Raw genomic sequence first — 23,458 nt, forward strand, 5'->3', positions numbered from 1 at the left:
CCGGCGACCCGAGTTCAACACCAGTGACGATTATCTGAACCAGTTCTGGGCCCCATTTATATCGACTCATCCTAAAATGAGTACCTGGTGCGGTGTGTAAACATCGCCACTGGGGAGACAAATGTGGCCAGGCGTGGTGCTGGCCACCCACCCCTTCGTGTACCGTGCTGGCCTTCATAGGTGCTCGCTAACAGCTCTTTCCCCAACAGTCTTAAGGCTATATGGGGGATCTTTGTCTTTGTGTTGAACTAGAACAGGTTGTCTTGCCTTTAAACATCTGGAAATTCACCATGTTTCTAGCAAGCCTGACGTTGCCGATAAGACACTATACGTTTTAAACCGGTACAGAGTTTTTCTTGCGTTGAACGAAGGTGACCCCATTTTTATCTGACATAAGGAGGGCCGTGTTGGCTGATGGGATATGAAAACAGTACCTTTATTATTTTCTGGAAGGACAGATATGGGATGGAGGCGAAAATGTCTGCTGAATGATTTTGTCGGCATAATTGGCCAAGCTTTCTTCGCTCTGATTACGTGATCAATAATTGCACAATAAAATAATGACAACTTCTGCAGTTCCGTCACGTGGCAAGGCAGTTACAGGGGGCATTGACCATCGGCATTAACCCCTCTGCATTCTGCTTTGTGTAAATAACCATGAACACGAGTTCCACACACACGGCTCCGAACACTCGTAACCTACACTGAGCTCTCAAGGAGCAACGACTCAATAATATCATCACGTGGACAAACATCGTAACATTTACAATGCCTACTGTTAAACATTCACCCGCTGTCGGGTGAGCATGTTGGTGTGACGAGTGCGACAAGCGTGATGGTTGAATACCGCGCACGGTGGTGTCTACGCTGCACGTTGCTGCCTGTGATCCAGCGCTGTTGGACGGTAGCAGAGAGGTTTGGTAGATCACACACAGAGGTTGTGATACTTCCCTGTTCTGTCTGTATGGGATAGTATGTTGCCCCCTCACACGCTTGGGTTTTCTCCGGGTGCTCCGGTTTCCTCCCACATGCAAACACTCATTAATTGGCTGATAACACCTTAACATATAGAGAACCGCAGAGCTTGGGCAATTATTGTCATCGTCGGCTCCTGGTCACGTGGCCGTTGCTGCCTTCCGGCTCGTCTGTGGTTCCTTCTCGCGCCACTGAGTCGTCCTCTGTCTACGGGAGTGAGCAAATACTGTGCACATTACAAGTTATTATTGGAGGGGTGATAGCGATGATGAGTGATGAAAATGATTACGGTGATGACGACGATGACGAGGTGTTGTGGCGGTCCTGCCATTGTGCTCAGCCATAATAACCACACGGGCCGATGGCTTGTGCCGATGAGAGCCATGTGGGTGCCGGGCGGTGAGGACATGTGGATGTGCGGCAGCATGGAGTGGCCACGCCACCTCGACGTCTTCTCAGCCACAGGTGAGGAGGCCAACACTTGGTCCCCTACCCCTCATCGCCCCCTATCCCCACGCCGTCCCCTACCCCATGCCGCCCCCTAGCCCTCGTCCCCTAGCCCTCGTCCCCTAGCCCTCGTCCCCTAGCCCTCGTCCCCTGGCCCTCGTCCCCTAGCCCTCGTCCCCTAGCCCTCGTCCCCTGGCCCTCGTCCCCTGGCCCTCCTCGTCCCCTGGCCCTCGTCCCCTACCCCCTCGTCGTCCCCTGGCCCTCGTCGTCCTCCTACCCCCTCGGCGTCCCCCTACCCCCTCGGCGTCCCCCTACCCCCTCGGCGTCCCCCTACCCCCTCGGCGTCCCCCTACCCCCTCGGCGTCCCCCTACCCCCTCGTCATCCTCCTACCCCCTCGGCGTCCCCCTACCCCCTCGGCGTCCCCCTACCCCCTCGGCGTCCCCGAGGAGAACATGGCAGGTTTCGAGTTTATGTTGTGTAACCAGGTGTGACCTCAAGAGACTAGGACATTGTCTCAATTTGTCAGAGTGACCTGCTAAATGTTGGAGATATGATTAAGCGGGGTTGGACGTGTGCGCTGGGAGTGCGTGTTAGCGAGACAGGCATCGGAGTGGCCTCCATGAGTTCGGCGATCAAGGGGAAGACCAACGATCAGACGATGCGTTACCTTGGAGGTCCGCGTGTCTTCTGCGCGGCAGCTGCAGGATCTAGCAGGGGGTAGAATGCGTTGGCAGTGAGGTGTGGTGGAGACATGGGCAGCTTAGGCCACAATGACCTCTCGATCTTGCGTCGTTAGAAAACTTGTCCCATCGTTAGCGTGAGCCCCCCCAATGTCTGTGTGCGTCGCTTTCTTGTGGGGAAGCATCCTGCCTCTTATACTTGGATTCTTTCGCACGAATGCAGGGCAGAAGCTTCTGGTGGTGGGGAAGGAGGAGATATCGAGCATCTGCACGGTGATCACCTTTCACCCGACGCGACCCGTGCTCGTGGCCTGCAACTCGAGCGGGAAGGTGCACTTGTTTGCTGGCTTGCCCGGATCGCTGTGCCAAGATTCCGCCGCCGGCACCGTGTAAGCTCGGGGACACGGAGCGATTTCCCCAATCAACATCGATTCATATGCCCCTTGTGTCGAGTCACCCCTGGAGAATCTGTTCTTTATGATCGGTACAAATTATAAACGAATGCCGCCTGTAGAGTAATGGGGCAGATGAGACGGTGCAGACGAGATGGAGAGAGTGGGACGGGGCGAACAGGACTGGGTGACCAACACAGGGCGAGCGACATGGAAAAGAATGCATCGAGTCTCACTCGGGGGTGAAGTGTAGTTGCCTCGTGCGCGTATGTTTTTGTTTTCAACGTGGAGACCATAGATGTTGTTTTGTTGTATCTTTCCAGGGTTGCTTCCCTAAATCAGTAGTTTACAATCTGGGTGGTACTTTTGTCCAAAATCCGAGAGGTCTCCATAACAAATCGCACGGCTGTGCATTTGATTCGTTGAGCTCGGGCTGTTCGACTTAAAAGCGTTGCTCACCCAAGACAAGCTTGCAGTTGCCGCCACGTGGAACATGTAGGCGACTTGTTTCCTTTTTTAGTTCAGCTGCTGCCGGGCGGCGGCGGCTGTGGCAGCTACGCCACGCGTAGCCTGCAACCTATTACTGCAGTGGCAGCAACGAGGGCTGGTGAGTCGCACAAATATTCCGGAACTTCCCTTCCCGTGGACGTTGAGTAGTTGCTTTACCCTGGCTCGCCAGAAGAAGGCGGTACAGCCAAAATGGTGGACTCTACCTGTTCCGTCTGTGTAGGATCGAGTATTTCCCCCTCGCCGTGCGTGGGTTTTCTCTGGGTCCTCCGGTTTTGCCGGCTCACTTCCACGTCTGCTGCCTTAGTGCTCGTCACGTGTGTCCTCCTTGCGCCTCTCTCTGTATGAGAGTGACTCCTGCACAGCGGCGGTGGCAACGTGTGTGTGTTGCTCTTACGCCAGCGGCCACTCGTGAGATTGACGGTGTCTGTGCTTAACCGCAGAGTTTCCCCCGTCCGTGTTAATGTCAACATCACGATTTTTCAACGCTCGTTCACCCACGAAAAGCCTCCCCGTATACATCCCACTGCTTTAAACGACACCGAGCAAGATGTGTCCAGAGGCGCCTTGTGGCAAACATCTTTACAGTTACGTGGCCACTTGCATCAAACACCTCAAGTGCTTGTCCCTTGAACGCGCCTGGAATTAAATCGACCGGGCGAAATTCCCTTTGGTGTTTTATGCAATGTAAGTGTTCGTCAAACGACGTGGTTAATTATATTAATATGCCCAGTGGGCATTGTTTCAAGGGGTATGGATGAAGCCTAAGGTCACTGTATAGTGAGGGCCTTTGTCGCCTTGTGTGTTAGGCAGGCACGTGCCTCTCGGCCTGCTCGGCGTGCGCTCGCAAACCACGAGCTGTGCACGTTTCCGAGGGCCTGGGTGCTGCACCCATTCAAGCGCGGTGGTCTTTACATGGATGGAGAGACACTGACACAGTTAACCGCCGCGCTCCACTCACTTCGTGTTCACGGGTGCTGATAAGCTCCTTAACTGCTTTGCCTGGGAAGCATAATAAATGTTGCATTTTTTTTGTGGACCCTTCGCGTGTTTTCACTTAAATCTACGATAACCCGCTTAGCCCATTGCGAAAGCACGTCACCGCGTGTACACCCTGCCAGCCGGCAGGCCAGTGCCGGTTATCGGATTGGTGCGGTGGTTTTCGTGAAATATTGGCAACACCTTAAAGAGTGGCACGGCCACGCAGGAGCGTGATCGCTTTTACGTGAACTGGAACATGAGCACCTGGGTGTCCAGCTCCTGCACATACGACCAGCCACAGTCTCGCATGACCGTCGGCTCCTGGGGCCCGGCGCATACATCTGTCACGCGCTCACTTCTCCCAGTCGAGTACAAATCCCCTAACATGTATAGGGGTTCCCTTAATGGACTGCTGTGCAGCTTGATTCATTTTAGCTCGGAATCAATATGGATTTATACTGAAAGAATCCGATGAGCTCTAAAGCTTTTTTTCACAGATGTCCAGTAGTTTTCACAGATGTCCAGTAGCTCTTGGGCCCTGGCGAGACCACGTGGCACAGAAGGAAGGGAAGACCTGGGGCCAGGGGCCGGGGCCAGGGGCCAGGGCCCGGAGCTGACCGACGGGTGGTCGTGGCACCTGCACCGGGCTGAACACTTGGACCCCCGTCCCCTGTTCCCAGGTCATAGGTCCGTGCCGGAGGTCACGCATCCACGGGTACCCTACGATATTCGGGGTAGGTTGCTGATAAAACCAGAGCAGGAGAGCTAACAAAACAGGGCCTTGGAAATGCACTCGAGGTGGTCGGGTTAGTAGACTGCCCAAGACGAGTAGCTCGTTGCTTAGTTAATTAGGGCTTGGGTCAGAGGGTGGCTCGTAATAGTGGCTAGTTGGCGACTTTGTTAGGAGTTGGTCAGAGGGCTAGTACTAGTGAGGAGTTGGCTAGTTAGGGCTACGGTCAGTGGGTGGCTAGTACTCGTGGCTAGTTGGAAAATTGGCTTGGGTCAGAGGGGGCTAGTAGCTACTTGGTTACGGTTAGAGGACGACTTGTAATAGTGGCTAGTTAGGGTTAAGATCAGAAGGGGGCTGGTACTAGTGGCTAATTTTTTAGGGTTAGGGTCAGAGGGCGAGTACGAGTAGCTGGCTGACTAGTTCATTAGTATTAGTGACTGGCTAGTTGGTTCGGGCCAACGGGTGGCTTTTACTCGTGGCTGGTTGATTAGGGTCAGAGGGCGGCTCATATTAGTGACTGGTTGGCTAATTGGTTAGGGTTAGTGGGTAGCTAGTACTAGTGGCTAGATGATTCGTGTCAAAGGGCGGCTGGCACTTTTGGCTGGATAGGGTCCGAGGGCGGCTAGTACGAACGTTTCATTGGTTGGGATCAGAGGGCGGCTAGTCCTAGTGGCTAGCTGGTGACTCAGGTAGGGCCAGGGTTTGTATTCGGTTGTGTTGCTCCACCCTCAATCTGTTAAGCTGCCCTCTTCCCCGTGGCACCGCGTGTCCCTTGTGCTGCTCACAGCAATCTTGGTTCGATGGCAGTCTCAGCAGCTGGGGTTCGAGATTTCAGGTTTATTAAAATAACCGCAGTAAAACACGACCTAACCGCAACCAACACAGTACCTGCTTGCCAGGTGGGCTGTTATTATCCCCCCCCCACCCCGCCACTGTTAAATACCTGTACAACCATTGCCGCGTATTGAGTGAAGGACAGGTCATGTCGAGTCGGTCTGTCACCGTGCGCCACGATGCTGTTGCCCCTCTCTATATTGCACGGACATCGCTGCCACACACAATTTGCCGCTCGTTCAAGTGGGCTGCAGCTGTGCTGTTCACAGCGCAGAGAAGCGGCCGAGCTACGCGGTTTGAGATCATGGTGCGGGAAGCGGCACAGGCACCGCGTGCGCGCGCCTGTGCCATGCTCGCCACCGCTCCTGGATAGCATTTGATTTGTTGCTACGTTTGACCTTTTACACATGTTTGATTTTTGGACGATATATTTAATAAACACATTTAGTATTATCAATGACGTGTTAAAATACTTTACTTAATGTGTCCTCGGTTATCGACAAAATATGCCATCGGCAAATCAAGGTGGTGTTTTAAACGTTTTCAATCATCAAACGTATAACGTACGCCACTTGCGCCTACTGCATTGGCAACTCGAGCACGTGGCTCGTGTTGTGTCCATGTTGGATTTGGGTTGTGGTTAGCTCGTGCGATCGATTGCTCCAATCTTGCCAGGCGCAGGCCAAGTGCAGCTAAATATCGCATGATATTCCTTGCTTTGTTTGATCCTTTATACACATTCGCTTTTCGGAAATGTATTTAACCAGACTCGTATATCCTCAATTATCAACGACAACATATTCAACACGTTATTGAATATGTCGGCAATAGCTGAGGCTTTACCAAATAAGTCTATTAAATATATTGCCAAAAAATTAAGTGTATTTCAATAATCAAACGCAGCAACAAGTATCGTACCATGCTCCCGGCCACGTTTGCAAAGCTCCGCGGCGCTGCCGCCGGATTCAGGAGAATCGCAGGGAGTGGCGGGGGGCACGGAGTGGCCTCTGCACCATAATCCGTGCTGTGGCGTGACCGATAATCCACCGTACCAGTGGGTGGGGGGGGGGGCTGAGAGTTCCCGCGCGTTGCCATGGCACCCGGCTACCCACCCGCCCCACCTCACCTCTCCCTGCCGTGCCACCCTCGCTCCAACGCTTATGTGTAATATCGTGCCCGCCTAATACTTGTCGTTAATTAGAAAGCGAGTCACGGGATGGAAAAATTCGTACGATTAGGACTGATACACAAACAACAACAAAAAACTGGCTGTGAAAAGGAAGAGTTACAAAGCGAGAACAAAGATCAAATATAAAATAAGTTAAGTCACATCACCGTAACAGCATCGCTGCGTGACTTCGGTCACCGCCGAGAGAGAGAGTTCAGGCGAAGGCACGCTGCGTGCAGGGAGAAGCGGCAGCCAGCCGCTGGGGAAACGGGGCCCGGTGGGGCCCCTGGGTGATGAGCGGTGCACAGGGGCAGATAGGCTAAGCGGGGTTGCCCACGCGGGGACCTGTCGATCCGCACATCTCGAGGAAACCAAACGGCACGACGCCTCCTCGCCGCTCTTCCGCGACAAAGGGATCGCGGACGCGCTAGAGCGAGCAGGGCTTTGCCTCCGAGCACGTTGCCAAGTGCGGCGTGCCGCTTCCCTGCGAGGAGGACTCCTCCATTTGTGAGCGGGCCGGCGGCGCCATTCAACCGCCGTGGGAGTCCGCGAGGCCCGAGCGTCACTTTGATTTTTGTTTAAACCGGGCGAGAGCTCGAGAGGCCAGGAACCGAGTCTCGTACGCAAGTCACCAACCCCCTCCCTACCCCTCTCTCGGGGGCCTAATCGAGGTGGTCGCACGACTCGTCCACGCTGCCGGCCAGCGAGCGGAAGGTGGCGCCCAGCCGGCGCTGCATTGGGCAGAAGTACTCGACGTGGAACTGCGTGAACTCGGGCGTCCGCCTGAGGTCTCTGAGCAGCGCCACGTCCAGCCGCGACTCGAGCAGCACCAGCAGCAGCGGCACGGTGACCAGCACGACGGCGCACGCCGCCAGCACGGCGCGCAGGCCCGCACGCGCCACTCGGCCGTAGCGGTCGCGGCCGGCCGTCAGCAGTGCCAGGTTGCGGTCCGTGAGCCGCGACACCTCGTCCATCTCCTCCTCCTCGGCCTCCTGCAGGGCGCTCTCGTCGAAGTCGGCCTCGCACCAGTCCGCGTCCGGTGCAGGGAACTCCCTCCCCTCCGGCGTCTCCCCGTCCTCCGTCGGCTCCTCCGATTGACTCTCGGTGTCCGGCATGGGGTGGCCACCGCCACCACCGGTGGCGGTGGCCATCGTCGGCGCCGCTCGGCCCTGACTCGGTGGCTCCTGGGTCCCAGCATGGCCCCGCTTGGCCTCCGCAACTGGCACCTCTACAACCAGCTGCTGCTGCTGCTGCTGCCTGTATGCCTGGCCTTGGTGGCTGTTCTGTTGCAGATTCTGCTGCTGATTTCGCTGCTGCTGCTGCTGCTGCTTTTGCGTGAGATGCTTGTGCTGCAGCTGCACATGGTGCTGCGGGTGACGGTGAGGCTGCTGCTGGTGGTGGTTGTGCGTCCGTGCAACGTTGAGCTCCAGGCAACTGACGGAGATGCGATCGGCGGCGTCACCGTTGCGCTGGCGCGGCACTGGCGTTGAGTGGCCGTCCTCGTCTGGGAAGCCCAGGTCTGAGCCACAACGGGAGGAGGGCAGGGTGCGGGCGAGTGGTGGCGCAATGGTTAGCACTGCGCTGCACTGCAACCTTAACTTTTTAAACCTATTTTTTTCATTTTACCAGTTAAGGCCCACTGAGCGATGTAGCTCTTTTTCAGAAGCAACCTGGCCACAAATGACAGCTCAACGAAGTGGCTTATCACGTGGAAATGTATAGCAGTAGCCAAATTCTCTTAAATGAATGTTTCTAAATGTGGAGGGAACATTTTTTTTCTGGAGGACCAGGAGAAAAATCCATCCGACCATGGGGAGAACATGAAAACTCCAAATATACAAACCGACCAAATAGCCAAATTCGATTCCCACTCACGGCCGACACCAGTGACAATCATGTGAACCAGTCCTGGGCCTCTCATAGGTCGACTCGGCCTCAAATAGTGTGATGTATAAACATCGCCGCTCAGCAGATAGGCGGCCGAGACTGGTGCTGGCCACCCACCCCCTCGTGTGCCGTGCCGGGCTTCATAGGTGCTCGCTAACAGCACTTTCCCAAACAATCTGTAAAGGCTACACGCACAGCGGTTGGGAGGGGGGTGGGGGGTGTTGGTGTATGGCTGCACATGCCCACGTGTCGGTCTCCTGTGGCCGTGTGTCGGTGCGGTGCCACCGTTGCCCACCGTGCAGGAGGTAGCTCTCGGTGGCCGAGTAGAGTGGCGCCACGGCGTCGCGCGAGATCGTCGGGCAGCTCATGGTCTCCACCATGCGTGACCTGCGGCCGGGGGTCAGGGGGGGTCGGAAACGGCATCGGTAGGGCGGAAATCATAAGCCATGGCCGTCAACGGGGTTCGGCCCAGTCGTGGCCCACGACCAAAACCACTCCGAGGCCCGTAATTTTAGTCACGGCTCGGTCTAAGGTTCGGCTGAGCTGGCTCAAAAGCCATGTGCTTGAATTGAGCCAGCGCTGAGCTGTGGTGCCAGCCACAGTCAGATTTCCGAACTGAGGTTGAGTGTTAAGAGGTTCTTTCGGTACCGAAAGAACCAAAGAGTAATATTAATAATAAAGGTATTTTTTGGGTTAGTTCGCCTGAATATGAATGTGTCGTTAAACCCACCACCACCTGACACGCCCAATCAGTGAGGTTTGGCATGTAAACAAAACCTGCCAATTAGTTACTACTTCAGCCCACCTGTGTGTTGGACAATAAACCCACAACATTTACAATGAGTACGACCTTTCGCTGGTAGTTATATCCAGCATCATTGGGCGATCTAACCCAACAAACACTTTTATTATGAATAATATTGGTCGTGAAAGGCGACACGTCAAACTGCACCTGATCTGTTTCCATCTCGCAAGCTAAGCGAGACTAAGCTTGGGTTAACCCGGGGATTGTCCATCGGTGTCTTCACTTGGCGACCACTGCTATTGTTCCCCGGTTGAATGAGGACTATAAGATCCACCTCAGCAGCTTACAGCGAGCGGCTACACTAACGTCGAGAAGTTGCGAGTTTCAATCCTGGTTGGGAGCTGGTTAATGTGGCCCATCCTCGTCCCTCTGGGGTGGATAAAATGAGTAACTGCTTCGTGGGGGAAATCAACATGGACAATACTCGCCCCCACCATAGGAATGTGGAATTGTGACCACTGGCTCTGCAGGGCTGTAGAGGGGAGGGGGAGCAGGAGGTCACTCTGCCTCGCACTCGGAGACATCCAGCGAGCGAGAACGCAACAAGGTGCCCCCCCCCCCCCCTTCGTACGGCAGCGTCAGTTCGCATAAACGGTTCTAAATGTCGCGTTGCCAAACACGAGACGATGATGACAATGGCCGTGAACAAGTCGCAGGAACGAGTGGAATGTGGGGAAGATGATCGCACCCAAAGCCCCGTGGGCTCCGGGAGGGTGAGGCCCGGCCACGGTGGTGGTGCAGCAGCAGCGGCGTCGCCACTCAAAAGCAGTTAAACCAGAAACCGGGGAGGAGGGGCAGCCCCCTCCCGCCTGCCCCCCTGCTCGCCTGCCCAGTCGCCCGTTGGCCACCTGCTCGGCGATCCACCTTGCCCCCCCCCCCCCCCCCGGCTCGCCCAGCTGCTTACCTGGCGTCACCTGGCGTCACCTGGCGTCACTCAACAACTGCTCCACGCCGGTGACACCACAATAATCGCAAAAATGGGTCTTAAATAACAATCAACAATGGGTCTTAAAGAGCCACGCCCGTGGTGGCGTGCCGGGTTTCGGCTTGCCGTGCGACGTCGGCGGCGATCGGTCTTCCCGATCGCGTTTCGACGGTGGGGTGGGCATCAACGTTGTCACCACACGGAGAAATTTTCCATTCGGAACTCTCGCAGCGAGCAGTGTACCACCCCGTGCGACGGTGCAGATGCATGCACATTAGCGCGCTGCGCACGACGATCCATCTTTGCCGCACGAGTTCACTCCCTGCCAGTGATCCTCACAGACTCCACCAGTAGCTGACGAGTGGTGTCTGAACCTGTCCTGGGCATGCCTTTTAGGATAAATAATAATACTTATTATAATTTATTTATCCAGCAGAGCCACACAGTCATATGGCTCTCTTCAGGAGGGTCCGGCCAGGAAGAACCATGGGCAAGTAGGAAGGCAGCAGCCACGGTGCGAGCCGGCGCTACCAACAACTGCCCAAACTGTGCGGGCCTCGACACATGAAGGTGTTCTCAGCCAATGAATGAATGAGTTGTGTTTATTATACAAGTGGGACTAAACCGAAGCACCCAAAGGATAGCCATACATGCAAGGGGCCAACGCTCTATCACTGTACAGATGGAAACAGATGGCGATTAGTCCACTTGCTGTTCTGCTTTCTGGCGACCCGACCCAGGTTACGGCTCCTCATCGACGCCTACGGGGAGTTTCACACCATCCGCGTGTGATCCACCAACCCTCGCTGCAGCCTCCACAGCGTGGGATCGCAGGCTGCCACGTGCGTAGCCACCATTGCATCGATCGCTTGGGGTCGGGGCATCCGTGACCCCTCGTACATAACCCCTGGCGTGCCGCCGCTCAGAGCCGTGATCGCCGTCTGATGTGCCTGGACACCACCGGCGCTGGGTAAAGGTCGACTGCTGTCTGAGCTTCCCACCCCCTGCCCCCTCCGTGTAGTTCCCTTCACAGGTGATCGCTTTTGACACTTGCCCCCAACTGTCGGTATGCCGAATGGAGGGTCATGGTGATGGTGGGGACACGCGCGTGGTTGGGTTGTGTTGTGAGGTGGCGGTGGCGGTGGTCACCGATTCACGATGGGCGGGTGGCGCTGGATCCGGTTGCTCGCCTCCAGGACCTCCTTGGCAACGCGGCCACTGTGGAGGGGAACAAGGCACCGGAGTGAAACCGGCACGGCCGGGCAGCCTGGGCTAAATGTCTGGGTTAATCAGCCCGGGGTTAATCAGGGTTAAATATCTGGTGTTAAATAGGGTTAAATATCTGGTGTTAAACAGCCCGAGGTTAAACAGCCAGGTGTTAAACGGATCATTATCTGCTTTAAACATGCGAAGTTAAACAGCTGAAACTGGATCTGTAAATTGCTGGGTGATCTCATCTGCCCTGCGCCCCAAGGTCCGAGCGCAGCGAGCGATTCCATCTCCGTGACGTCCGATCTCCATCTCACTGCGTGAACCTCCCTCGCGCTGACATTTTAGGGACACATTCCTGAACTGCCCAAGCGGCGATGCAACCAAGACTGAAGGAACAAAGCAGAACTGAAATCGACACCGTTGACAGTTTGTGAGATCAAAAGTCCCACAGTCCGTTCAGTACTGGGAACCACCAATTCGGCAGGAGGACGTTGAACCTCGCAGTGGCGATCAATCGGGTGTTGCTGTAGCCACGAGACCGATGATGCTACGAGAGCGATGGGTTCACTAGACGACGAGGTGGTGGATGTCACCTGAAGCGGTGCTTGCTTCGCCGGAACAGCAGGTTACTGCTGGAGACGGCGCGGATCTGGCTCGAGCGCTCCAGCCTTCACGCACGCACACAGCGTGCGGCTCTCACGGTTACCCGCAACACACAGGGGAACCCTCCCCCCACCCCGCTACAGCCCTAACAGAATAGGGGCAAGTGCTTTTAGTGAGCACCTTTGAAGGCAGGCACGGCACGCGAGAGGGTGGGTGGCCAGCACTACGCGCGGCCGCCTTTGTCTCCCCAGAGGTGATGTTTACACACCGCACCAGAACCGGTTCAAATAATCGTCACCGGTGTTGGCTGTGAGCGGGAACTGACCTCGGGTTTCCGGGTTTGTAGCAGAGCATCCTAACCACTACACTACCGCTCCCCACATACTGCACAGTTACACACAGTTGTACATACACACAACACACGCACAGGTTATCTCAGTGACACACACACAAGTTTAGACAGACGGCACGCATTCATGAGCTTGCGTACTGAACCACCGACGCAAACACACACACACACACTGGCATTCATACAGAGGCAGGTACAACACACACCCACAAACACTACACACAGCGCCGCACGCACACACAATCGCATTGCCCTCAACGCGCCCCCATTGCATTCTCCAATCTATCCGTGCGGAGCTTTTAAGCCGTTTCCTCCGAGTCCTCCGGGTTTCCTCCCATGCGAAGCCGACCATTCACTGAAAATTGGCCCAACGTCCCCAATTGCAGGACCCTCCGGAGGCGAGAGCCTTGAGACTCGGTGAGGCTTTCCCTGGGCAAACAAAGATCGTGAGTGTGAGTATTACACACACACAGAAACATGCGGCACACAAGCAGTAGGCACGCACACACGCAAACACAAGCAAGCATACACAAGCAACAGGTACGCACTGGTCTGGCACACAAAGACCCCCCAGTGTGGCCTCTAGCAGACTCGTGCTGTTCAGCGAGTAGCACCTATGAAGGCCAGCAAAAGTTTAGCGGGGTGGGTGGCCAGCACCACACCCGGCCACCTTTGTTTCCCCAGTGGCGATGTTTACACGTGGCACCAGGTACTCATTTGAGGCTGAGTCGACCTAGGGTGAGGGAGGCCCAACCGGTTCAGATAATCGCTGAGAATATTGCTCATGAGTGGGAATCAAACTCGGGTTTCTGGTGGGTTTAGAACCGAGTGCGGCGCTAGCTGCTGTCCCACTGCTCCCTACTATTCTGGCTCACGCACGGACGCAAGCACACGAGCGAGCACAGACACCATGATCGCTGCTTGCGCTGCTGATCCGCTCAATGAGGCCATTGTCCGCGTGCCAGATGGGGGCAGCCTCCAGTAAATAGCAACAGCAGCGATCACGGCCCCCTCCTGCTCGCCATGTGCACCGCACGTGTATGTGCGCACGCCGCACGTGTGTGTGCGCCGCACGTGTGTGTGTGTGCGCCACACGTGTATGTGTGTGCGCCGCACGTGTGTGTGTGTGCACCGCACGTGTGTGTGTGTGCGCCACACGTGTATGTGTGTGCGCCACACGTGTATGTGCGCACGCCGCACGTGTGTGTGTGTGCACCGCACGTGTGTGTGTGTGCACCGCACGTGTGTGTGTGCGCCACACGTGTATGTGCGCACGCCGCACGTGTGTGTGTGTGCGCCGCACGTGTGTGTGTGTGCGCCGCACGTGTGTGTGTGTGCGCCACACGTGTGTGTGTGTGCGCCGCACGTGTGTGTGTGTGCGCCGCACGTGTGTGTGTGTGCACCGCACGTGTGTGTGTGTGCGCGCCGCACGTGTGTGCGCACCGCACGTGTGCGTTGTGTGTCTGTGGTCACATGGGCCAAAGTGGCGAAACTATAGGGGTGCTTTGGGGGCCCGCACCCCCACAACGCCCCCCTCTGTGTACCCTGCACCTCAATCCCTAACAACAATGACCACAACATTGTCCGCTAGTTATTTGGACCAGATGGCGGGACAATGGCAGCAGGGCAGGTCGCTGCGGTTTACTGCACAGCAGCAGACTGGGATCTGGCAGAGGAGTGCAGAAAGCCGTCGGTGCCATCCGCCATCGCCACAGCTCACCACAGCTCACCGTTGCCGCTACCTTCTGCCAGATCTCGCAACGGCTTGCTCCATCAAAGCCTGCGACCGCCACGGTCTCCCCATAGCTGGAGCCGCCATCCCACTGAGCGAGAATAAAGATCAACCATAGCCCGCCCACTCGCCCGCTCGAGGTCAACGTCCCTTCTCGCGAGAGTTGCCGAGCACCGGCCCGGAGGCTCACGCGGGACCCGCCCGCGTGCCGGCCCTGGCTTGCGCACGTGCAAGTGGAGGCCTCTCACTGGTAGAAGGCCTGGCTGTCCACGGCGCTCCTCCAAACGTGCTTGCAGGCCGTCGGCGACGCCGCGTGGAACGGCAGCGTGAACCTCTTCTGCCGGATGGGGGAGCGAGGCAGACACAAAGGACATCCCCCGTGTAGGCTTCATCAGACCGTTGGGGTGAGTGGTGTTAGTGAGTAGCGCCTATGAAGGCCGAAAAGGCACACGAGTGGGGCGAGTGACTAGCACCACGCACCAGGTACTCATTTGAGGCCGAGTCAATCAAGGGGAGGCCCAGTACCGGTTTATATAATGGTCACTGGTGTTGGCCGTGAGCTGGGGTCGTAGCGCAGTGCGCTAACCACTGCGCCACCACTCCCCACAATTACAATAACAGGTTCACACGCAATGTGACCGGGTGCTGTGCATAGGGTCGAGGTTGGGTTTAAGCTGCTGTGGGTTTGATGACGGGTTACAGCTCGCAGCCGAGCTTTGAATCGACTACTCTTCTACAACTCGTCGTATGCCCAGCGTAACCATATTTGGTCATGACGCACACCGACTTCACACCACCGTAATCTATCCCTGCATACGCCGGGTATCTCGCTGCTGCCGTACCGCAACGCCGGAGGCTCCGGTGGAGGCGCGAGCGCCGCTCACCTCCTTCTCAACGCAGTGCACGTGGAACGTCTTCCCTTCAAACTTCAGCTTTCGAATCTCCGACCTGGAAGGGGGAGACAGCGGGGGAGGGGGAGACGGCGGGGGGAGGGGCGACGATGGGGGGGGGGGGAGGCATTAATTGAGCGGCTGCGAGGTGTCCGGGAGCTTCCGTCACGGAGCGGCAGCTCCATCGCACCGCCACCACCGCCGCCCGGGAGCTGCCGTGGTCGGGGCGGGAAGCGGACCCCTGTGGGTAGCTGACCGCGCGCTGCCGATAGGACGCAGAGATTTACTCAGCTCTGCGTCTCGCGACGATCCCGCACGACGGTGCACGAGGGTCTCCACTGAGATGTCGCTTGGCGCACGCAGCAACAACCAAGTGACGGTGACGTCACCACGGTGCTTGTGTCAGGCGAGGTGCACTTTGATGCCACGGGAAGTGTCGAAGGTTCACTGGTGGCAGGTGGTGGCGGTGGTGGCGATGGTGGTGATGGTGGCAGATAGAGGGGGATAAACGTGCATGATACAGGCTGGAGAAGAGATGGACAGATGTGGTATGGGAGGACGTGGAGCTGAGTGGACTTGCCGATGACTGGTACCAGCGGAGTCAAGATCGGCCTCTGAAGGATACTCGTGAGGGATGCTACTGGGCAGTTGGAGGCAGTCGCCTTCCAACAACAACAGAGGGCAGAGGAGCGATGCTCACAACAATGAGCGGAGCGCCGGGCGGCTAAAATGGAGCAAGTTGGCACAGGAGGGGGCACAGCTGGTGCATTTGCAGTTGTCTCAGTCAGTCAAACCATGGCACCTGCTGGGTCTGTTCCGTGACCTGCCAGCAAGGCTTTGACATTTCACGTGGTCTCAAAGTGCACCTGGGCTGGCACGGACGCCGTAGTTATGTCATTGTCACTTAGTGGGGAATGGCGGGGTATTGGTATTGGCAGCGGCGGTGGCGGCAGTGGTGGTGGTGGCGGCGGTGAGGAGGTGGTGAGGGGCTGGTGAGGAGGAGCGGGTGTGCGGACCAGGGCAGGAAGATGACGCGCTTGCCGTCCTGGAGGACGCTGAGGCCGGGCGGCGTGAAGCCCAGCAGCACCGGCATCCCCGTCACGTCCTGCCGGTGAGGAGCAGTGGTGAGGACGAGCGGTGAGCACGAGCGGTAAGCAAACGGCCAGCAGAGGTGAGAACAGGTGAGCATGCAGGCACGAGTTGTCAGGCACGTGTGGGCATGTGTGCGAGAGTGGGGTGGGGGTGATCGTGTGGGGGTAAGAGAGAGGCGAATGCGAGTGGGTAGTGGGTGAGGAGCGGGTGAAGGGGTGGGTGAGGATGTGTGTGGGAGAGAGGCAAGTGCAAGAATGTGTGGGTGAGGAATGCGTGGGTGAGGAGTGAGTGCAGGGGTGGGTGAGGAGCGAGTGCGTGGATGAGGATGTGTGCGGGAGAGAGGCGAGCGCGTGGGGCAAAGTTCAAAGTGCGCGGCGTGTAGGAGCGAGGAGGCTCGGTGGGTGAGGTCGGAGGGGAGCCTCGTGTGTGCGCGTGCTGCGAGAGAGAGAGAAAGCGAAGGGAAGTCGAGCGCAGTGCGGGTGATACGGCCGCGTGGAATGCGTGGCCCTGGCTCACAGCTGGCCAAACGCAAAAACCACCCACCATCGTCTCCCTGCACAACCTCCTCCCTCACACCACGCAAAGGGGCTCCTAGTAATCGGGGCTCACAGCAGCCGGCAGGCCGGGCCCCGGTGACATGGGTGGGTGGGTTTGGTGGGTGGGCGAGGGGCATGCTTTGGCCGTGCACGGGACAAGGGTTAAACCTGGACTCGGGAACCCTTCGTCCTCACCGGGGAACGAACAGGACTTTCGAACGTCCTCTGGTGGGCAAGCACAAAGACAAAGATCCCCCGTGCAGCACATAACATAATTTTGGGGCAAGTGCTTTCGTGAGCGCCTACGAAGGCCGGCAAGGCACACGAGGTGTGTGGCCAGCACCACGCCCGGCCGCCTTTGTCTCCCTCGTGGCGATGTTGATACACCACGCCGGGTACTCATTTTGAGCCTGAGTCGACCTAGGCGAGGCCCAGGACCGGTTCAGATAATCATAACTGGCGTTGACCGTGAGCAGGAATCGAACTCGGGTTACCGGGTTCATGGTGTAGCATGCTAACCACTGCACCACCACTTCTCACAAGCACACGCATGCACGCATGCTCACGTACACTCGCTCACACGCACGCTCACACACACGCCCGCTCACACGCACACTCACACACACGCTCACTTGTGTCACTGCACGGCGCCTTGTGCACAGTGATTGAGTACCCGAATGAGAGAGCATGGAGAAATTTGCTGTTGCTGTGTCCAGGTCATGGGAAATATTCCCTGCCCACCCTCTAGTACCCGATTAGTGCAGCTAATATGATTATTACCGTGACAAATAGGTTTGATGTGTCCCCCTATGTGTCCCCTGGGCCAGAGTTAACCCAGGCCGGACTTGAAGCAGACATAATTAGCATCAAGTCTGTGCAGAGAAAGGCAACCCCTGGGAAGGTGAGTGGTGAGCGGTGAGCGGGCACTGCGGCGGGCTCACCCGGCAGGGCTGCGGGTTGAACCCGTACGTCTCCAGCTCCTGCACCTTCTGCAGGAAGTTCTCTTCGGCCTGCGCCGGTGTCTGTCCGCTGGGGACACAGACAGACAGAGAGAGAGAGACGCAGAGACACACAGAGACAAAGCGAAACACAGACACACAGAGACAAAGAGACAGAGTCACGGCAGGGGCTGTCTCTCCGTGACCGACACACGCACACACGTGTGTCTGTGTGTGTCTGTGTGTGTGTGTCAGTGTGAGTGGGGAGCGGTAGTGTAGCAGTTAGCACGCTGCGCTATGGACCTGGCGACCCGGGTTCGATTCCCGCTCACGGCCAACACCAGTGATGATTATCTGAACCGGTCCCGGGCCTCTCCTAGGTCGACTCAGCCTGAAATTAGTACCTGGTGCGGTGTGTAAACATCACCACTGGGGAGACAAAGACGGTCGGGCGTGGTGCTGGCCACCCACCCCCTCGTGTACCATTCCGGCCTTTATAGGTGCTCGCTAACAGCACTTGCCCCTACAGTCTGTTAAGGCTATATGGAGGATGTCAGTTTAAAACGGAGGAAGCTTTCGCGACCAATATCATCCATAATACAGGTTTTTTGGGGGGGAGGTAGATTGCGTAAATATATAAATGTGTCGTTAAAACCCGACAGCCAACTAGTAAAGGTTGTCACGTAAACAGAACATGCCAATTCGTCACTAGTACAGCACACCGGTGTGTTGGAGAGCCAAGCCACAACATTTACAATCTGAGTACGACGTTTCGCCAATAATTACAACGAGCTTCATCAGGCGACAGCCAGATTTGTGGATAAGTCCACCTGTTTCGTTCCTTATATAGAGGCGTAGATGTGCTGACCACCATTCTGCGATCTTGCGAAATGTGGGGGGGGGGGTTACTAAGGCAACGTGCATTATGCATTATGCGAGCCCTTTGAACTTGTCCTTTCTGTGTATTGTGTCTGAGAAGTGAAATTCAACATGTTAAATAAGCGCTGCAAATGAACGGTTAAAATTAATGCACAAATCAACAGGGCATTCATTGAATGCCAAAACCAAATCGAATAACACGAGCATTGAAACTGCCCAAGTTATTATAACGATCAAAATACCGTACATTCGGGGAGTAACTCATAAACTCGCCAGATGTTTGTAAAAACAAAACATCCGAGTCAGATTTAGCACGGTACATAAGATACAGAAATTCATATCTGGTACAAAGATGTATTACCGAAGCGATCAACAGAAGGTGTGTACAGGATTCACTGCACGTGTGGTAAATGTTATGTTGGGCAAACAGGACGAATGATCAGCACGAGACTAAAAGAACATCAGAGATTTTTTTCTTATCTCAAATACAAATGTCAGCAGTAGCAGAACACGGGTGCCAACAAGGACACTCAATTGATTTTTATAATGTTGAAGTTATGTGCAAAACTAGCTACTACTGGCCAGGACTAATTAGAGAATCTATCGAAATTGAAAAAAATAACTTTAACTGTTAGGAAAGCTACAGCCTTAGTGCTGCGTGGAGCGAATAATCAAATAATACATTATTGAAATGCATGCCTACAAAGGGCGGCATACTTGAATCGGGATTACCGTTGGTATGGCTATTTTAATACACATGTATTGAGTTCAACTGAGTCTCGGTACTGCACCCACATCCTAGTGGTGTCCGCGATGTCAATACACCGCACGCTGTGCCTCTCTAGGGCCGGCATTACACAGTGACATTCCGCGATGTCACTCCACACACAATAGACAGGAAGGACAAGTTCAAAGGGCTCGCATAATGCATAATGTACATAGCCTCAGTAATTCCCCCCCCCCCCCCCCCCCCCATGTGGCGCAAGAGCGCAAAAGCGTGATCACCACATCTACGCCTCTATATAAGGAACGTAACAGACTTCTCCACAAATCTGGCTGTCGCCTGATGAAGCTAGTTGTAATTACTGGCAAAACAGCGTACTCAGATTGTAAATGTTGTGGCTTGGTCCTCCAACACAGAACCGGTGTACTGTACTAGTGACGAATTGGCACGTTCTGCTTACGTGACAACCCTTACTAATTGGCTGTGTCGGGTGGTGGCTGGTTTTAATGACACATTTATATACTTACGTGATCTAACCCAAGAAACCTCTATTATATAAGGGATACTCTTTGGTTCTTTCGGTAAAATCATGTAGGTAGAAAATGAAAAAAATTAAAAATAATATATCACGACGTTTCGATCGCAACACGAGCGGTCGTCCTCAGGCGGAAAAAAATATAATCCAGCAGTGGAACTGCTGAACCAGCGAGAGAGCTGTTACAACAAGAGGTTATATATGTGGCGATGGGCAAGCAAGCGGGGTCTGAGCTGGAAAGGAATTCCATCCACGGACGCAAGCACGTCAGTTGTGTTAATGGGGGAGATTAGGGAGAGAGAGATTAGGGAGGGAGATTAGCATGAATGAGCTTCCGTCGCTGCATAAGAGTATCATCCCTGCATATGCGCACAACAGCAGTGTTAATAAGAGATTAGCACCATGAGAGTGCAATCAAAAGGACCTGTGAGCATGAGAGTGCAATCCAAAGGGCATGTGAGAGATCTAAGAGAGGCACAGAGAAAGAGAGACAGAGAGTCGGAAATAACAGCTGACATAAGCATGTAGCATGGAAACATCACAGTCAGTTAAGACTTTACCTGGCTAATAACGTCCTTCCAATGATTGCTCAGTTTGTACCCATCTTCTCGGTTGAAGTTGTGTCTGTGTTTATATATCTGGATGGCTTCATGAACAAATCTCTGAAGGTAGCCAGTGGGTTTGCAGAGTACCTTCGTCTTGGAAAAATCTATTTTGTGTGAGCCCAAAGCGTTAAAACAATGATCAGCAATGGCAGAGGTATTGGTCCTACCGTGTTTCAGATCTGCCTTGTGTTCACGAACGCGGTTCGAGACGTCGTTTCGTTTCCCCAAAGTAACTGCTGCCGCAACCACAAACTGAGTTATTGCATGGCATGACTCAGATCAGCTCAATAACAATGGTAGGAGGCTGCTAGACATCTGTGCAGCGCATGGATTTGTAATCACCAACACGCTATTCCGGCATCAGCATATCCACACAACATCATGGGTGCACGCTGGGTCAAAGCAAGAACATCTGCTGGACTATATATGTAATGGAACAGCGAACGTGGGTCCACGTCCTTGACATAAGGACCTATCGTGGAGCTGATCTGCCCACTGACCATCCAATAGCTGGCGTGTCATTGGTAAGTTGCGCCTATGATATGTCCACGATGCCGAGGGCATCGATCTAGGACCCCACTCAAACCCACAGTTGCCTGGTCTCGGCTTGAGAATTTCATCATCGTCTGCAGCTGGGGTTGGCATTGTCCTCCTTTCTTCCAGATACCAAGGGAAAGTGGGTGGGGTTCAGGACTGTGGCTCGTCCAGCTGCTAATATGGCTGCATTTGGGAAGCAGTCCAGTCCTCCCCAGAGACCCTGGCGAACGTAAGTGGTGTTGCGGCTCGCGGAGAGAAAGCGGTAGGCCCACTCCCACCGTCTACAGCATCCCTCGTCCGAGAATGAGGCTTACAGCCTTCGCTCAGAGATTCGGACATCTGTGTGGCGCTGCATGGATGGGTGGTGATCATGGGTTGCTGAGGAGATGTAAACTACCTCAGTAGAACAGGGTCACACATCACTCTTTAACTCCATCAAAAAAGTGATTTGCCACACAATACCTATTAATATTCTGAAGGGCAAAAATGGTGATCCGATCTCCATCCCCCAAAGAGAAGGTTCTCAGGTTTGCTGATCATTTCTGTGAGGCCCTGGGAAAGATGAAATCCCTCATCTTATATAACAACATGGGCCAAGGTGGGGTTGACCCTGCAGGGGCTGCTTTTTGTTGATGATTCGAGAAAGTAGCCACTCTCTGTGAGTGGTTGGCCAATGTGACATCTGTTGAGGAAGTGTGAAGGGCAATCCGGAGCTGGAGACCAGGCAGAGCGCTGGGTAGAGATCACCTCTCAAGCGAACTGCTGAGGGGGGGTGACATTTGGGTGGAAACGCTATGTGACATCATTAAAACAGTTCGGTACCATCAGTGTTCAGATTAGCTTCTGTGGGGGAGGAAGGAAGCTACTGGGCAGTTGGAGGCAGTCGCTTTCCAACAACAACAGAGGGTACAGGAGCGACGCTCACAACAACGAGCGGAATGTCGGCTGGCTAAAACACAGCAAGTTGGCAAAGTAGGGGGCACAGGTGGTGCACCGGCCACTCATGTCAGTCAGTCAATCCATGGCACCTGGGTCTATCCCGTGACCTCCTGTCAAGCGTGCGTTCGACACTTCATGTGGCCTTAGAGTGCACATAGCCTGGCACAAGCGTCGTGGTGACGTCACCGCCACTTAGTGGCGAATGGCGGTTGTTGTACAGATCGGTAGTGTAGCGGGTAGCACGCTGCACTACAAACCCGGCGACCCGAGTTCGATTTCCGCTCACGGCCAACACCAGTGATGATTATCTGAACCAATCATGGGCCTCCCCTAGGTCGACCCAGCCTCAAATGAGTATCTGATGTGGTGTGTAAACATCGCCACTGGGGAGACAAAGGCGGCCGGGCGTGGTGCTCGCCACCCAATCTCCTCGTGTGCCGTCCCGGCCTCCATAGGTGCTCACTAACAGCACTTGCCTCAACAGTCTGGCAAGGCTACACGGAGGATCTTTGTCTTTGTATGAATGTGTGTACGTGCATGTGCACGTGTCTGCGTGTGTGTGCGTGCGTGAGTGCGTGTGCGTGCGTGAGCGTGTGTGTACATGTGTGAGTGCGTGTGTGAGTGCGTGTGCGAGTGCGTGTGCGAGTGCGTGCGTGTATGTGTGTGAGTGCGTGCGTGTGTGTGTACCGGAGCTGGGTGCGGTGGAGGTCGTGTGCGTGGGTGAGGAGCGAGGGGTGAGGGTGTGTGTACGTGTGTGTACGTGTGTGTACGTGCGTGTATGTGAGTGCGTGCGTGTGCGCGTACCGGAGCTGGGTGCGGTGGAGGTCGTGTGCGTGGGTGAGGAGCGAGGGGTGAGCGGCGGGAGGCAGCAGAGCGACTCGCGCCTCACGGTCGTCCGTGCACTCCTCGGGGTCATAGTCGCCCGTATCCGCTGCAGCGAGACAGCCACGTGAGGGTGAGTGGTGAGGTGAGTGGTGACGTGCAATGAGTGGTGAGGTGAATGGTGAGGTGAGCTGAGTGGTGAGGGTGAAGTGTGTGGGGAGCTGAGTTGTGTGGTGAGGTGAGTGATGAGGTGAGTGGTGATGTGAAATGAGTGGTGAGGTGAATGGTGAGGTGAGTGTGGAGCTTAGTTGTGTGGTGAGGTGAGGTGAGGCCAGGTGAGTAGTGAGGTAAGGTGAGAGGTGACGTAAGGTGAATGGTGATGTGAAATGAGTGGTGAGGTAAGTGGCGTGGTGAGTTGGGAGGTGTGATCAAATCATTAATGAGGTGAGTGGGGAGGAGTGAGGTGAGTGGTGAGGAGTGAGGTGAGTGGTGGGGAGTGAGGTGAGTGGTGAGGAGTGAGCAGTGAGGTCCCTCACCTTGCAGGATGAAGGCGATGAGCCAGGCCATGTCTGCAGCTGGCGCCAGGAGGTGGCCGTGCCGCAGGTCCCGCTTGAGCTGCAGGAAGAGCAGGTACCTGCGGCACACACACACACAGCGCACACACACACACACAGCGCACACAACAACAACAACCGCCGTTCGCCACTAAGTGGCGGTGACGTCACCACGACGC

At 55.4% G+C, this 23,458-nt stretch overlaps 2 protein-coding genes across 9 annotated transcripts in view; one reads left to right on the forward strand and one right to left on the reverse strand.

Moving 5' to 3' along the window:
• WDR76 (WD repeat domain 76) overlaps nucleotides 1–5,113 on the forward strand; it is a 33,418-nt gene extending 28,305 nt beyond the window's left edge. For all 6 annotated transcript variants that reach the window (XM_061572554.1, XM_061572550.1, XM_061572551.1 and 3 more), the window contains 2 exons: nucleotides 1,316–1,440; nucleotides 2,327–5,113. In XM_061572554.1, the coding sequence (XP_061428538.1) occupies nucleotides 1,316–1,440; nucleotides 2,327–2,496 (295 nt within the window). In that variant the 3' untranslated portion in view covers nucleotides 2,497–5,113. The remainder of the gene's footprint in view (nucleotides 1–1,315; nucleotides 1,441–2,326) is intronic.
• An 854-nt stretch (nucleotides 5,114–5,967) lies between these two features.
• Nucleotides 5,968–23,458, reverse strand: LOC133355197 (FERM domain-containing protein 5-like). Of its 3 annotated transcripts, none has more exons than XM_061572557.1 (10): nucleotides 23,262–23,458; nucleotides 22,708–22,834; nucleotides 17,688–17,775; nucleotides 16,135–16,223; nucleotides 15,113–15,176; nucleotides 14,477–14,562; nucleotides 12,138–12,212; nucleotides 11,482–11,550; nucleotides 8,898–8,989; nucleotides 5,968–8,234 (listed from the first exon to the last, which is right to left on the reverse strand). In XM_061572557.1, the coding sequence occupies exons 1-10, from the start codon at nucleotides 23,290–23,292 to the stop codon at nucleotides 7,378–7,380; spliced, it is 1,578 nt and encodes a 525-aa protein (XP_061428541.1). In that variant the 5' UTR covers nucleotides 23,293–23,458; the 3' UTR covers nucleotides 5,968–7,377. The 3 variants fall into 3 exon arrangements, with proteins under 3 accessions (XP_061428541.1, XP_061428540.1, XP_061428542.1); XM_061572556.1 differs by having other exon boundaries at nucleotides 14,477–14,565; nucleotides 23,262–23,456; XM_061572558.1 differs by lacking the exon at nucleotides 12,138–12,212 and having other exon boundaries at nucleotides 14,477–14,565.

This window comes from Lethenteron reissneri, chromosome 50 (assembly GCF_015708825.2).
Source record: "Lethenteron reissneri isolate LAM-NWPU_2019-01 chromosome 50, ASM1570882v1, whole genome shotgun sequence".
Lineage (NCBI taxonomy): Eukaryota > Metazoa > Chordata > Hyperoartia > Petromyzontiformes > Petromyzontidae > Lethenteron > Lethenteron reissneri.